At 39.3% G+C, this 16,997-nt stretch overlaps 1 protein-coding gene across 1 annotated transcript; it reads left to right on the forward strand.

Annotated features, from left to right (window-relative positions):
- Positions 1-1,418: 1,418 nt before the first annotated feature.
- Positions 1,419-16,262, forward strand: LOC109091026 (GTP-binding protein 2-like). Its single transcript, XM_042736299.1, has 12 exons — positions 1,419-1,788; positions 2,918-2,944; positions 3,241-3,425; positions 4,460-4,568; positions 4,652-4,849; positions 5,807-5,981; positions 10,794-11,013; positions 11,109-11,244; positions 11,745-11,803; positions 12,808-12,979; positions 13,066-13,230; positions 15,049-16,262. The coding sequence occupies exons 1-12, from the start codon at positions 1,621-1,623 to the stop codon at positions 15,235-15,237; spliced, it is 1,803 nt and encodes a 600-aa protein (XP_042592233.1). The 5' UTR covers positions 1,419-1,620; the 3' UTR covers positions 15,238-16,262.
- The last annotated feature ends 735 nt before the right edge of the window (positions 16,263-16,997 follow it).

Below are 16,997 nucleotides of genomic sequence, written 5' to 3' on the forward strand. Positions count from 1 at the left end.
CGGGATTTGTGATATCACAAATACCGACAAATGGGACGAGACCTGGCTGAGCTGCATTAGAGAAGGCAAAAAGGGTTATCACTATGTCTGAGACACGCTAGCTTTCCCAAGGCAGACGAACTTAGAGCAGTTACAATCATCCGGGTTAAATCGCGCTCAAATTGATATGATTTTGACACAATATTTACACTGAATCTTGTAGCAGGAGGCTATGGTAAGGGGCATGACATTTCCCAACCAGGTGCCAAGTGGTGCTAATCACAACACACACTGGCCCAGCTAACCAATCACAGCACATTTCGTATTTCAGAAGGTGGGCCTACATTTGATACAGGAACGTTTCGAGCCGTTCATGCCAGACTGGGGAGAGAGGTTTACTTCCCCCCTGGGGGAGAGAGGTGTTGTAATAATCAAACAACCTAGTATGAGAACCTGTTCTAGTACACCCCCAAAACAAAATCAAGACCTTGTAAAAGAGCGTAATAGGACCCCTTTAAGAAAAAAAAGACTACAATAAAAAAACAACAACAACAACAAAAAAAACAATAAGTGAATATTCCCACCTCTATTGCCCAGAAAGAAAATGCAGTTTATTGAAAACTTATTGACCAACAAGTGGTTTCAGTAATCACTTTGATAAACTAAAATACTTTGAAATGTTTCCTAAAAAAAAAAAAAAAAAAAAAAAAAAAAAAAAAAAAAAAAAAGCCTTTGTTTGTTTTACCCAAATGCTGGGTTCAGTCTGTTGGGTCATTTTACTGGGTTGTTTTTAAAATTAGTCCGCAGGTGCTGGGTAGTTATTCCTCTTATTTCAGACGGGTGGCGCTGTTGCGCCGTTTGCTTGGTGATCACTAACTTTAAGTCACTCCATTGCTCAAACCCGGTGAGCAATCTGCATATAAACTGTAACACGTTTACACTTCAGTTTAGCTTTATGGGACACCCAACATACTATTTTGAGAATCAAATAGAAAGAATTAACAATTTAGCTGCAATGGCACAAAAAATGAAAATTATGAAAGGAGGACACGTGTATATATATCATAGACTGTATAAAAACATATATATAGAAATAGATGCTTGATATTTAATTTATAATGCCTCAGTGTATGTTATTGATAATAGTTTAAAAAAAAAACTGATGTAAAGCCAGTGCAATCTTTTGTTTCACTTTTTGTTGTGTGACACAATGCAGGCTATGCAAGGTTACGTGGTGATTGCAGCATACCGAAATGATGAATATTCACGGGATCTATTCTATTCTATTCTATTCTATTCTATTCTATTCTATTCTATTCTATTCTATTCTATTCACTCCTTATGGCAACGTCTCAAAGGTCAGTAACATTATACAAAACAGTACCAAACAGGAAAATATATTTCGTTCCCTTTCGCCTGACGTAATGCGTATAAAGTTAGCGTGACGCACTTCCGCAAACTTGGAGCGGAAGTTGTGTTGTTGTTGTGTCGTGGGGGTTGAGCCCGCCGGCTCGGGTTATTTAGGATGCTTCGCTCGCTCTCTTTGTGTTTATATTCGGTGTGAAGCGGCGGGCTGCATGGCGTAGTCAGACGCGGTGTTTTTCAGTCGCATGTCGTTATTATTTCAGGGTTTGTGCAGGGATGGACTCGCTCTTTGGGACCGCGGCTGCCGCGCAAAAGTCCGGCTCTTCGGCGGCGAACAACGGAGCTGCCGGCAGAAAAAACGCCAAAAACGGCAGCAAAAAGTGCAAAAACCGCTCAGCCCGATATCCAAAAGCAAGCAATAATCCGCCTTATCTACCTCCAGAGGTGAGTTTGCTCTGGTTTAGCTGCGCTCAAACACATCTGTCTGTTTTACAGTCGACTCTGCTTCCGTTTACCGCGTTCAGTATATATTTATATTTCCTTCTGACAAGATGATAGATTTAGTAGATTTCAGGGCTTGTGACATAAGACAAGTGGAACATGTTGAAAGTAGTCTCTCTAGCAGCTCAAAAACAGCTGAGCGCATTGTTACCCCATAAACATTATAATAAACACGAACTGAATAACATAAATGGCAGCATAAAGCATCTTTGATCGCATAAACACATGCTTTTTAAATCCAATATAAAGAAATGTAACACAAAACTTCTGGAAATGCACCTTTCTCTATAACTAGTCATGTTATTTACCTAAAATACAGCCTGTATTTACAGTAGAACTTCGTGTCTTTGAAAATATATTATAATTTTAATAATATATGTAATATAATTTCTATATTGTTGTGGCAAGTACATTTTAAAGAAAGTATGTTCCACATAACCCGTCCATTAATTTGAGTTTATAAAACCGCTTGATAATTACATAAGAACTGGATTATAGCACATATCAAATTTGAGAGAATTCATGGTTTTCACTTTTTTGTTTGGCTGGCGATAAAGGAGAGCTTCAGTAGAAAGAAAAAACAAGAGGTGGACGTCGAGCGATCGATGAGATGAGAGCGAAGGAGTGTAATGAGAGGATGACTCATTTCTGTGTTTGTGACCTGATGAATGCTGACAGATCAGAGGATCACTGCTGCCATTAGCTGGACTTGCTGAACTAGATTGAGAGAATTTTAATAAAAACAAACAAATTATGTCTAGGGCTGTGTTCAGCACCACGCTTTTGTTTGTTTTTCTTGTTCATTTTGCCTGTCCTTAAATTGTGACTGGTTTACATTAGCATTAGCAAACCTGACATCAGTTCAAATGTGATTTAACGCAGTGTGTCTGATCTCAAACGAGGGTTAAAGTAGTAAGACGTGTGTAGGAAGAGACTATTCTGAATGAGCCAACAAATCTGTTGACTGTTCGCGGCGTCAGCGCGGCTCTTTCTCTTCTTTGTGCTTTTGAATCCTGACCTGTGTGACTTTGAGCTCGGTTCAGCATTAACGCTGCCCTGTCTTTTGTTTCAGGCTGAAGAGGGAAACATTGAGTACAAGGTAAACATCTGCACTGATATTCACCAAATATATCACCCAACACAACAGAGCGCCTCAGATTTGGACATGAATGTTTCTTGAAAGAATACAATATTTTGCACCGCTTTTATTGATGCATAGGTTACCCTCAATGCACTGTAAGTAGCTAGCAATCTTCTGTGTAAATGCATGCAGCAGAAGATTAGCAGAGCTTTTTATACACTACAGCTGCTGCCGGCAAACAAAACAGTGCTGACACTCCCTTCGTTACATGTGCACCGGGGGCCTAATTGTTGTTATGGTTGTGTGTGTTGCAGCTGAAGCTGGTGGACCCCACGCAGTACCGCTTCGAGCACCTGGCCACACAGATGAAGTGGCGGCTGCAGGAGGGCCGCGGCGAGGCCGTGTATCAGATCGGCGTGGAGGACAACGGGCTGCTGGTGGGTCTGACGGAGGAGGACATGAAAGCCTCTCTCAAAACACTGCGCAGGATGGCTGAGAGGTACGAACACACACAGACCTCAGCTCACGCTCACTCTGCGTGCTAATATTAACCTGACAAACTCAGCTTGTCTCATAGGTGTATCAAATCAAATATCACAGGAGCATGCATAGGTCATACTCGCCTCAAAACAGTAACAAGAGACAGTTCTCATGCAATCATAATAATATACTTGTAGTGTGCCCATCATGGTAGTATTAGTTGTACTGTCTGATACATGTGCATATATATTAAAAATCTAAAGAGACTGAAATGTGACCTCACTTGTGAAAAAGTAGTGCACTTAATTCTATTGTTTGTGCACTTGTAGTGTACGTCAAATCAATTATTTTTAAAAGTAAAAAAAAAAAAAACGCAGTTGCGGATAATATAACTGAAATAAAAGGTCACTTCATGACTATCTTAATGCACTTAATACACATCTAAAAAGTGCACAAAAATGTTTTTCTATATAAAGTACATTTTAATCATCTTGTGTTGTGCTTTAAAGAAGTACACTTATTTTGTCATGTTGAATAATGTAAAAACACATGTAATGTACTTTATATTAATTTTAACCATAGTGTGTTATTTTTAATTGAATTAAATATATTTTAAAAGTACTAAATGACAAATAATTGTGTAATTACAAATGTTTAAATACATAATGCATGTTTCAGTTAAAATGATATTATAGTTTATTATGAATGCCTGTCAGTACTTTCAGCAGTACTTTAACCATATTTCAAATATAATACGAAATTACAGAAAAGATGTACTTAAGTGTGTCAAAAAAGCACTCTGAAGTTCGGCTAATTGCATTTTACATGCATTTAATCTTTAATTTAGTTGCAGTTATGTAAGTGTCAGAAAACATATTCAGTTTTCACTGAAGTATATTCATTTAAAGTGTGTGATTTCAGTCATTAGCACTCTTCTGAAGTGTAAGGTGTGCTTGTTGTCAGGAGAAGGGCTGCTGTGTTCTTGGCCAGTTCAGTGAGGTAGTGTTGTGTGTGTGTGTGTGTGTGTGTGTGTGTGTGTGTGTGTGTGTTCAGGGTGGGTGCAGACATCACGGTTCTCAGAGAGAGGGAGGTGGATTACGACTCGGACGAGCCTCACAGAATCGCTGAGGTGCTCATCAGGAAAGTGCCAGATGATCAGCAGGTAATCGTCTGGTGTTTCATGTTCATCTGATGTGTTTGATGCTCTCGGGCCCGTGTTAATGGCGTTACGTGACGCTTCTGCAGTTCCTGGATCTGCGGGTAGCAGTGCTGGGTAACGTGGACTCAGGGAAGTCCACTCTGCTTGGTGTGCTTACACAAGGAGAGCTGGACAACGGGAGAGGGAGAGCGCGACTCAACCTCTTCAGACACCTTCATGAAATCCAGACCGGACGGACCTCCAGTATCAGCATTGAGATCCTGGGCTTCGACAGCAAAGGAGAGGTGAGAACTGCTGCACTCACTGTGTGCCTCAGACAAGCGCAGACTGATGTAGAGCGTGGCTTTCCTGTGATCACACATATAGTCTGAAGAGTGTGGCTTCCCTGTGATCACACACATGTTTATTTCTATGATAGGATGTCAAGTTTCATTCTTGCTTGACAGCTGTAAACAAACTGAGCTCAAAATGTGTCTAACCCCGTTTATAACAAGTTCTTGTTTGCCTGGTCTAGTTTGGGCATGTCCTGATTTGTATTTTTGCAGTATTCTTTCACTAATAACTGCCCACTAACTTCACCCCAAAGGTGTATGATGGATTATCATAGAGCTGCACAATAAATCACGTTTTAATCACAATTTCTGCTTCTCTTGACTTAATAATCATAATCATCTGCAATAATTTCCTGCTGGTTACTTATACCGAAAAAAATTCATTTTACTTTGACATTTGTGTTATTCTGCATTGGTAGCAAGCCTCCACAAGCGTTTATGGTTGCGGTTGCCAGATGTCCAGAGTTTAAATCCCCAATTTGAGTTATTTTCATAAATCAAAACATTTTTTGCACATTGGCTTACTTTTTCTTCCCAACCTGGCAACCACACACACACACTCTCTCTCTCTCTCTCTCTCTCTCTCTCTCTCTCTCTCTCTCTCTACATTATGGAAAAAGCACTCATGAGCTGAAAATACCTGTAAAACATGTAAGCTGGAATATAAAATAAACAAAACGTAATACAGGCAGTGTGTTTTCTTTCATCCAGTCGTTTACTAAATTTTCGGGCAACCCATGTGAGTTCACCCTCTCTTAATTTGTGCTAATGTGAAATTGCTATAATTCTGATTAAATGTAAAAAAAAAACAAATTTTAACCATTTTCATGCAGCTCTAGATTATCATCAGCGTTAAACATGAACTTAGTATGTGTATGTTAGTATGCATCGGTGTCTGTTCTTATCTAGGTGGTGAACTACAGTGAGTCCCGAACGGCCGAGGAAATCTGCGAGAGTGCCTCAAAAATGATCACCTTCATAGACCTGGCAGGCCACCACAAGTATCTCAAGACCACCATCTTTGGCTTAACCAGCTACTGTCCAGACTTTGCCATGCTCGTGGTCAGCGCCAACACCGGCATCGGTAAGCATTTACAGCACGTCTGACGTTAGGCTGCTGTTTGCTTGAACCTGTTTATCTCAGATAGTGCCAGTCTGATAAATGTCAAATCACGCAGGGCAAGTGACACAAATAGAGCTCATAATGTTTGGACACGTTAGTCCTTTTTTGTCAAATCAGCTGTTCTCCTGGATACTCAATAATCCTAGCATATGGTCTTATGTAATGCAGAGCGTCACTCTTTAAGTGTCGCCCCCATTCCTTCTGTCCTCCATACCCCAAAATACCTCAGGGCTGCTCTGGTCCTGGACCAAAGTGGCTCTTGAATGAAGGTATAGGGAAACTTGAGACGTGGCAGTCTAGTTGTGACTGCAGGCCAGAGGGCCGCCCATCCACAGCCTGTAATTTACTCCTCCTATCCTGGTTTAATATGAAGAGACAGCTGTAAGTAAACCGTTTGTAGGTTAATTACACTTATTCCATGGTCTGTCTGAATACTGGATTCTGATTGGCTGGCAGGTATCATGCAGTAAAACTGTTTATTGCACAGGTAGTTCCGAGTAAGTGTAAATACCGTTCTATATTAATGCGCTGCTTTAATTGATGCAGACAAACCCACACACATCACTCGCACACACACACACTGAATGTTTCACGTCGATTGGTCTGTGCGCTGCTGCTTCAAAGTGAATACACCTCTGGTCTAGGGGTGGGCACTGTACCAGTGTGAACGTGTATTATGTTGTTCCATGATATGGATTTTGCTATACAGTAAATATTGTTATATATTCATGAATTCAAATTTTTTCATTTATATAGTTTTGTTCAATTTGGTACGCTTTGCAAATTTTAACCCAAATGACGATAAAGGGTCGAGGCTGAACGTTTTTGCTCTCGGTGTGCAACACCGTACTACCCCGGCATTAGTCCTTCATGCACATCTTTGAAGGAGAACACGATGCCCTGTCTGCAACACGACTCCAGCGTGCTTAAATTATGCAAGAGCAGACGGAGGCGGTGGTGTACAGTGTCTGCTGCGCCTGACTTTCCATAAGCAAATCCATGCAAACACAGGCACGTCCAGTTCTCCAATCATTAACCTCAGAAGACGGCTGGACTTTGCACAGATTTTACTGCTCTGCCACACAGGCAGCTGGACGTGACCAGCTGTTATTTCCATGCTCTGGACTGTGTGTATCAGCTGGGAGTTTGAGGAAGGCATGTCAGTGACACTCAGCGCCTTTGGCTGTCAGATGACCTGCTAAAGCTTATCACACGCCTACATAAGTCACATTCTGATAAGGGCTTCGCCGGCCGAGGCCATCAGCTGGAAGGGGCACCAGCAAACATAAACACTCCCTCACTGACTTTGAGTCCCATCACAAACTAACACGGCTGATTCTGTTGTGTCCAGTCTGATCAAACAAACACACTAAATCCTTATCTATGAAGCTATTATCTCAGATATGAGTGTTTCACTTTCACTTGAGAGTATCGCTGGGATTCCTGGCTCAGTGAAGTAGGATTAATTACACTTAGATGTTTTGTCTTTTGTAAAGGTGTAAATTCTAAAATACTGACTCTAAACAGAATTAAAATGTTGGTTGCATTTGATTTTACAGTACATGCACTTACAGTATACTTACAGTACTGAGTAATAGAAGGCAACTGGGAGTAGGTTCAGGGTAATACGTAGATATCACCTATTCATGTAATTGCAATAGTAAGTAGTCGAGTCTCCTTATTTCTATAGCATTAATACATTAAAGATTGTTTCAAAGCAGCTTCACAGTAAACTTCTAAAATGAGGCCGATACAAAGTATTAGCTGTAGTGAGATAGTAGTGTTGTTATTCAGCTCCAGTCACTGGATTCAGTTCAGTTCATTAAACTGAACATAGTACATGGTATGTACATGCAAAACAGAACGCTGCCAAAATATTAATAATAATTAGTCCTGTCAAACGATTAATTGCGATTAATCGCATCCAAAATAAGTTTTTGTTTACATGCTACATGTATGTGTACTGTGTTTATTATATATATATGTAAATACATACACATACAGTATATATTTTGAAAATATTTACATGCCTATATGTATATTCATATAATTTATATTATTTATAAGTATATTTAATATATAAACGTAAAATTTTTCTTAAATATATAAAAGCATGTGTTTGTATTTATATATACATAATAATACACTTATGTAAACAAAAACTTTTATTTTGAATGTGATTAATCGTTTGACAGCACGATTCAATGCAAACTTTAAGAAAAATTTGCTTTTTATATATTAAATGTTTGTGTATAATATAAAATAAAATTATATAAATGTATGTACATGTAAATATTTTCAATATATATTATGTGTGTGTATTTACATTTACATAAACACAGTACACATACATGTTGTATGTAAACAAAAGCTTTTATTTTGGATGTGATTAATCGTTTGACAGCACTAATAATAATACTTTCCAAACAAGTTTCCTGTACTTCCCTCAAGATGATAGCGTGGGGTCACTGCCACCTTGGCCCGGTCAGACTATGTGTCTCCATCAGGAGCATCTATTTATGTATGATAATGCAGAGCAGCCTTGAGCACCGTCTTTGTTTACATGTTGCTGATCCACACTCTGCACACTCTCTCAGGATCAGATCCTCACAGCCCAAACACCAGAGGCACACCAGCCACGACCGCCATCCACAGCTGCTGCCAGAATTACTTCATTTACATTGACTGACTTACGAGTATCTTTTCAGTAAAACTGAGTCTTCAGTCTTCACTAGACGGCCTGTATAAAGACAGAAAAGTACTTTGATCAGGAACTCCTCTCTCGTTTGACCAACATGTAACATAACTAACCAAAGTTTGATCTAGGGATATCCCAATCAGTTTTTTTGGCCCCGATCCGAGTATCTGCCGATACCGAGTCCCGATCCGATACTTGTATGTTCCTATATAGGGAGGTATGTTTGGTGCACACTTCAGGTACATCACAGTTATTAAAATCAATCCAATCTATACAGAGTCATGCAGAAAGTAAATTAAATATATGTAGGATGTATGTTTATTTATATATATTACAAGATACACAGACTTTTATGTTCACAATTATGAATAGGGGACTACTTACAATAAGCAATGTAATGGAATTACGTAATTTAATTACAAAATGTAATCATTTACAGTTACTAAGAAAAAAGGTAATTAAATTAGTTACAGTTACCTATTTGGGTTCATGTATATGCTTTATTTTTTTAAGAATTAAATTAAGATTTTTTTAAATAATTAAAGTTTTTTTTTTTTCCAAGGCATTGTTAGATGCCATTGTTTTCTGTCATAGCTATGCAAAAATTTGATTTTCGAAACCGTAACAAAGCTATTAAACTATATCTTATGACTTCAAATCTGTATTTAACCTCAGAATGATCTCAAAGTAAAACGAGGTGCTAAAGTCTGGTTTTGTGGTGGCTGTGCTTTAAAATTAAATAATTATAATCAAGTGAAGAAGGATTTTAAAAGATTGACAGTAATCAGTGTAGAACACTACTGTAAGTGATTTAAAAAAATAACATTTGTTAGAAGTTTAGAAAGGTAATCAAATGTAATTACATTAATAAAATAATTGAAATATTAATTACACTACTTATTACATTTAAAATCAGTAATCTATTGTAACTCCAAAGTAAACTTCCCAACACTGACAATAAGCAGAATAATTGCAACACAGAGTTAAGGTTAGAAAGCATGAAGCTCAGTCTGTCAGTCAAGTTTGAATCAAGATGCAGGACGTCTCCGACAATCTGATGGCAGATAAAAGTAAACAATGATTGAGAGATTGTTACAAAAGTGTGCATCTAATACATGAAACACAGAAGCTCAAACATGCGTGACGCGCTCGAACTGACCTCATCTTGGCATTTCTTCTTCTTTTGGTTTTAATGTCGATTGGCAAACCCACTTAAAGGTACATATCACCACCTACAGCACGACACCAGCATGACAGCTGACGTAAAATAAGGATTGGGCTCAGGAGAGCCGATACGGATTGGTTAAAAAAACGCTTGGATCAGCCCTGAGACATCCCTAGTTTATTTGTTCTCTTGTCTCAATTGAGTTCCAATGGGGTCGCTGTGTCCATTTCTTTTACTGTCTATGAAATAAACTGGCTTGGAAAAAGATAATGGTGACCCACAGAAGTTCTTACAGGAAACTCCACTGAATTTAGCGATCATTAATGCCTGGATTTTAAAACTAGGCATCGTGTACTTGCCGAGTTTGTAAACTTATCATATATTATTAGATTGAGGATCACACCGAACAACAAACTTGCACAGAAAGAGACACTCAACTGAAAACAATGTTATAAAATTGCCTTCAAATATTAAATATTGTCTGATTTTCTCTGACTGCATGGAATCATACTCCATACAGCAACAATCTGAGTCTGTGTGTTTTTCTCTGCATGCTGGCTCTGACATTCAGAAACTAGTATCTGCTCATCCATCAGTTTCGACTGGACTACACAGTTCTGTTCATGGATATCTAGATTACTTGCTATTAATGTCTCAAACAAAAACTGAAGATCTTTAAAGAACTGATGCCACAAACCTGGTCTTGATCCCTGGAAGTTAATCTTCACTGGTTCCTTTTTTGTGTCCAGTGTGCTTCAGAAAGTCAGTAGGTGTGTACCATCTGAGGTTGAGATTAAAGTATCTAAACATGCAATACTGACCAGATCAGAGTTTGCAACTGAAAACATGCATTTGGACAATTTTTCTCTTTGCTCTGCATGTAAGATGCGTACTCTCTCTCTTCTCTCAGCGGGGACGACGCGAGAGCACTTGGGTCTGGCCATGGCGCTGAAGGTGCCCATCTTCATTGTGGTGAGTAAGGTGGACCTGTGCGCCAAAGGCACCGTGGAGCGCACCGTCCGACAGCTGGAGCGCATCCTCAAGCAGCCGGGCTGCAACAAAGTGCCCATGCTGGTGTCCTCCACAGACGACGCCGTCACGGCCGCCCAGAAGTTTGCACAGTCACCCAGGTACAGAGTGAAACAGAACACACAGCTGTGATGTTTTCATGATTTGGCTCTAAAGCGCGTCACCAGAATCTGTTGTCTTCCTTGTCCTCCTGCAGCATCACCCCTATCTTCACCCTGTCCAGCGTGTCGGGGGAGAGTCTGGATTTGCTGAAGGTCTTCTTTAATATTCTACCTCCCCTCAGCAACAGCAAAGAGCAGGAGGAGCTCATGCAGCAGCTCACCGAGTTTCAGGTACAGCTGTACACTTCATACAAGGCCCCCAGTAGCCATCTCGATTTATGTGTATGTGAATGAGAAGAGGTGTGGAGAAAAATAGCAAATCTACAGTTCAACAAAGCTGCTCTTTAAAATTTCTCTAAACATTGTTGATTGAATATTGAATAACTTACATTTGAGGCCAAATTTGACCAGTTATTTGTTTGTATTTGAAGTCTTTAATGGCTGATTCGGATGACGTTCTGATAATGCTGTGCATCCCTAAGTGCGAAGTATTTTTATAGGACTCAGATAATAGCTGGAGTTTGCTAGAACTTGCTATTTTATTTCCATGTTTCTAACCCAGCACTATTGTGTTACTGATTATGAATGATTATCAACCCAAATTGGGTAAAAACATCCCAGCTTCCTTACCAAAAAACAAACAAACAAAAAAAATGTTTTTTTTTTTTTTTATGTGTAGTTTTTTCAGTGTCTGTCTCGTTCATGAGTTTGTGTGTGCTGTGATCCTGTAGGTTGACGAGATCTACACAGTGCCAGATGTGGGGACAGTAGTTGGTGGGACTCTTTACAGGTGCGTCGTCCTCTCTTTCCTCTTGTCTGTGGCGTCCAGTGAGACGGTATTAGTGTCTAATAGGGGTGTAACCGTACACAAACATGATGGTTTGGCATCACTGTTTGGTATGGTTTCGGTACATCAGGAGGAAAAAACTAAACATAAAATAGCTTTTATTATTATACAGTGGTTTACTGAACAAATTAATCTTTCTTTAAATAAAATTCAATTATAATTAAAAATCGACCTAAGCTTTAAACTATAGGGAGCCCTACATTACTATAAGGTTACAATTAACAACAGAGCCCAAATAGTAATGTACTATTTATTTAACACTTGACTTGTATGCAAACAATTGTAAATTGCACATAATGCAGTTATTAAATTAACTCCTAATTACAAAATTTCTATTTGTTGTTGAAATATATTCATTTGCACAGTTGCTGTCATAACTTGTTTCACAAACAAATTATTTAAAAAATACATTAAATAATTAAGACATCACTAAGAGGTAAAGTAAAATATATTGAGTGAATAGTCTTAATATTTCGTGAAATGCTGTTCTGTAGACTTCATTTCTCTGACTGAGGATTCAAATGCCTGAGGGAAATTAAATGCTACGTGACATTTTGTTTTGACGTCTTTCCTCGGTTGAATCACTGATTGAGTGATTACACGGCGCATGAGATGTTCATTCGTGTTTATTTCGCGTTAAAACTAGTAGTAAAGAGGAAAGGATGATCACGCTGACGTTAACTGAGGCACCTATACAGCGATCTGTCGCGCCACATCAAAGAGCGCCAAAATCACATTTACTGCTTGAATTTCCCAAATAAATGCACGTAATTTGAAAGATGAGACTTTGTTTCTTCTCAGAAGTTACAATATATAAAACTGGAAGTTTCCAGTGAAGTTCCGCTCGTGCAGTGGTTAAAACAATGCTGTATTCAAGCGTTACACATGCGCACCGAACCAAAAGAGCCATACAGAATATGTGTGGCGTTACACCTCTGTGTGTGCAGCGGGATCTGCCGCGAGGGAGAGCAGCTGGTGGTCGGACCCACGGACGACGGGGAGTTTCGTGAGCTGACGGTGTGCAGCATCCAGAGGAATCGCTCCGGGTGCAGGGTGCTGAGAGCAGGACAGGCCGCTACTCTGGCGCTGGGAGATTTCGACCGTTCACTATTACGAAAGGTGAGCTTGTCTGTCTGGAGTGTAGAGGCCAGTGAAATGGACCGGGTTTTACAATGAGCTGTTGTTTCCCGGTTGTTTTCTGGCAGGGAATGGTGATGGTCAGCCCAGAGATGAACCCCACTATCTGCTGGCGCTTTGAGGCTGAGATCGTTTTACTCTTCCATGCCAAAACTTTCCACAAGGGCTTCCAGGTGACGGTGCATGTGGGCAACGTTAGACAGACGGCCACGGTCGAGGCTCTGCAGGGAAAGGTGAGTCTTCTCCATCCATCTGTCTGATTGATAGACAGACACAGGTAACTGTTTATCCAGCCATCTATCTGTTGGTCTGGAAGTCTATATTGCTTTGTGATGTTTGTGTATCTTTCTAGCTTCTATAGATAGCTAAACAGCTTGTTAGCGGTCTGTCTGTTGGTTTGTCCTGCTAGACAGAAGGTTATGTCCAAACTCAAAAAAAGTGGAGGTGTTGGTTCCAGTCTTCTAGGGAAGTTGATTTAATGAGTTGGGAAGCCATTTTTATGACATCTGGTGCGTTTCATTTGGTCAGAGCAAGATGGTTTCACATTGACAAAATGATGTTGAATGTTTTTTCTTTTTCTTATTTTTTATGTTGCTATTCAGTTTAAAAAGGTGTTGGAAATTGAATTACTGGACCTAAATATGCTGTTGCTGTTGTTTAATAATATCATATTGTTTACTATAAATGAGAAAAAAAAGAATCGTTTAATTCTTTTTAACAAATTAACCATTAACAGCCACTTTTTTTGTTTGTTTTCTATTGCGTCATATGTGGTTTCTCACTCACTCCATCAACTTGAAAACTCAAGAGTTCAGAGTTTCTCACGCGTAATTACGACTTTGTGGTGAAGTTCATGTGTGTTCAGCTTGTGAATACAATCTTTGTTGCGTCTTTGAATTATATGTTGAATGTAAAGATGTCTGATGTATGTGTTGATTATATGTCCTTATGTTAATCAAACAAAAAAAGAAAAATCACTCACTGCTTTTGACTGAATCATTTTAGTAGGGTATTCGTTCTGTGGGTTGGCAATCGATTTTCAATTTTGAGATTTTGAATATTTTTTTTTTTTCTTTTTTTTTTTTTTATAACACCTGGTCTTCATTTGCGCTTGAATATAGCCGTTTTTTTTTTACCATCGGGCCGAACGGTTTTAAGGACTGTCAGGCACGGTTACAGTTGTATTTCCACGTGAGCCTGGTACAGCACAGTACGATTACAAGCCGTTCTCGGCACGGTTAGACAGCCGTGCTGTTAGAGTGTGTGTCCATGACGTCGCCACTCTGTTAAAACATAAAAAAGAGAAAGAATTTGGTCTGTGGAGGAAACATTTGCGCTTATTGATATTATACCAGTCGCCTTCTGTTTATTTTATTTTTCATGTCAAGAGTTGTGTCTTTTTTTCTGTTATTGAACGAAGTCAATATCAGATAAAAAAGGAGTCCCAAAAACAGGAATATCTGATTATTGTCCATATCGCTGTTTATATTACACTTACATTAACGACTGACTCATCTGTATTGCATTCCATAGAGCTCCGTTATAAAGGGTGACCAAACATCCCATGTTCCCAGGACACGACCTGGCCAGGATTTCTATATTGCCTAAAATATCCAGGTTTAAGCTTTGGTTTCCTGTTTTCATACTTAATGAAGGTAATGATCATTTGACCAATAACATGCAGACATTGTACGTAATCGACCAATCGTGTTGCATGAGAAGGTGGGGTACAATACAAACAAACAGACAGACGCGCGCACACACACACACACACACACACACACACACACAGGGAGATTCCTGCCTTTATTAGAGAGAAAAATATGTTCAGCCCCTCCCGAACCTGTAGTAGGCTGTTTCTTGTTAGTATGTTAGACCTGAAGCCTTTGAACAGATACGGCTGAAATAGAGTGCTTTATTGTGTTTTATGTGTGCTATTGCTGGTAATTATATTCTTATTTTATATTCTTTTATCGGTAGATCAGTCTGTCTGTCTGTATCAATGAAAGGTCCTTTCGAGAGATCTGTATCCTTCCATCTGTCTCCTGCAGGACGAGCTGCGCACCGGTGAGAAGGCAGTGGTGCGCTTCAAGTTCATCAAGCACCCCGAGTATCTGAAGGTGGGCGCCAAGCTGCTCTTCAGAGAGGGAGTCACCAAAGGCATCGGCCAGGTCACCAAACTACAGCCTGCGTCTCAGCACCCATCCCAAACACCCCAGAGTCAGTCCTGTGAAGCTTGAACACGGCCGTCGCTTCAGTGGAGCTTCATCGCACAGACCTCCACTCGTAGTGCCTTTAACTCGGTTTACAGTCATCCAGACATCATTGGACAGCACTGAAGAACACTGTCGGCCTTTTAATGACAATTATTCACTAACCAAAGGACAGAGATTGAGTTTAAAGACATCCGTTTTCCTTTAGATAGTTTTGTCGTTTTTATTACCGATGTCAATGAAGAATCTCTTGGCAGCTACAGTCGTGAGAGTCAAATCATCGCTCTGCTGTACCGAAAGCCGCCTCGCTGATGTCTTTTTATTTATTTTAGCGTTTTCTAAAGAGGTTTTTTACTCTCAAGAAGCTTTAACAGCACAGGCATTAGATCTCTGCTAAAGTCACCAAGTGTTCCTGCGTTCCTTGTGACGCTTCAGAAGTCGATCTGCCTTGACCTGAAGCCAGAGTCCGTTCTGCCTGCACTCCAGTGCTTTAGTAGCTCAGGAAAGCATTACGTTCACACATCACTGATTATGCAAAGCAGTCTGTATTCCTGCTCTCTGTCGCGTCTTCTCTCTTGGGTTTCTAAGCTGCAGTCACTAGTATAGTGTGTCTCTCTGAACACTTGGTTTGGTGCTAATGCCTTTGATTGGTTGTTTTTAGACGTTTGTTAGCTAGCGCTGTCCTGTAACCATCGCATGCATGTTGGTCTCAGTACTGAATCACATATCAGGACACGTTCACGCTCGAGGTTCTACTATATCACTGTTCTGTGTGCAATTTTAGAAGAAAAAAAATGTATTTGAACCAAAAAAGGAGTAAATTTACATAGAATGTTAGAGAATATGATGTTTTAGTTACGTAGATTTCATACGCATTTTTTTGAGTGACGTCTCATTTTACATCGAATGTCACTTTTCTGGCTTTACATGATAATGTTTTTTTTTTAGATTTTAAAAAATATTTTAGCCTCATTTTTTGGTGAATTGGAATATTTGTGTACAAATTTGTTTGTATATTGTGATGTACAAAAATAAAAGTTTATTACAGTTTACTCGTGCCAGTGCTTTCATTATTTGAGCTGGGCTCTGCTTGAGTGGAAAGGTGAGCTTTCTTTCACCCGTGATGCAAGACGCTGCAATCCAGCGAAACTCCAGCCTGTTTTCTGCTGATTTGGACTAAAATGAAAGCAGATCAACTCAAACAAGACAGCTGATGATTTACATCTGTATCATAACACTTTGTCTGCTACATACTTACAGGAAGTGAAATTCACCTCAGAAACATTTAAATATGAGAAAAGAAGCCTGTGAAAATAAATTTGCTTTATTCTTTTGATCTTTCATCCAGAAAAAATAACAAAAATCTAATATTGCTTTAAAGTAAAAGAATTCATAGTCAGATGAAACCAAAACATGAGAATGTGTACAATCAAATGCTATTTTTCTCCCAGAGGTCCTCATCGTCTTGTTCAGATAGATGGCGTGATCCAAAACAAACATCAAAATCAACACAGAAACGTCACCATGAACAAAACCAAGCTTCTGCCATGAACCCTACAGAAGATGAACTCAAGAGAAGCACCAACATGGATCTGAGAATCCGAAGAGATCTTCTGAAGGAATGGTCTCTGATCTCTTTTCAGGTGTTCTCCAAACTCATCAGGCATTATAAGAGTGCTGTTAACTATAAAAACTGTTATCATGGCAAAATGAGGTTGCAAAAAGCGTGCCAATAATTTTATATTTGATAAAAACATTTTACAGAATTTTCTACCCCATTTTTAATT

The sequence above is a fragment of the Cyprinus carpio genome, chromosome B13 (assembly GCF_018340385.1).
Source record: "Cyprinus carpio isolate SPL01 chromosome B13, ASM1834038v1, whole genome shotgun sequence".
Lineage (NCBI taxonomy): Eukaryota > Metazoa > Chordata > Actinopteri > Cypriniformes > Cyprinidae > Cyprinus > Cyprinus carpio.

Excerpts from the sequence above, each read along its gene's own strand:
- LOC109091026 (XM_042736299.1), top strand. The coding sequence starts at position 1,621 with ATGGACTCGCTCTTTGGGACCGCGGCTGCCGCGCAAAAGTCCGGCTCT. Across the intron at positions 1,789-2,917 it reads CGCCTTATCTACCTCCAGAG|GCTGAAGAGGGAAACATTGA; the intron begins GTGAGTTTGCTC and ends CTTTTGTTTCAG. Across the intron at positions 2,945-3,240 it reads AGGGAAACATTGAGTACAAG|CTGAAGCTGGTGGACCCCAC; the intron begins GTAAACATCTGC and ends TGTGTGTTGCAG.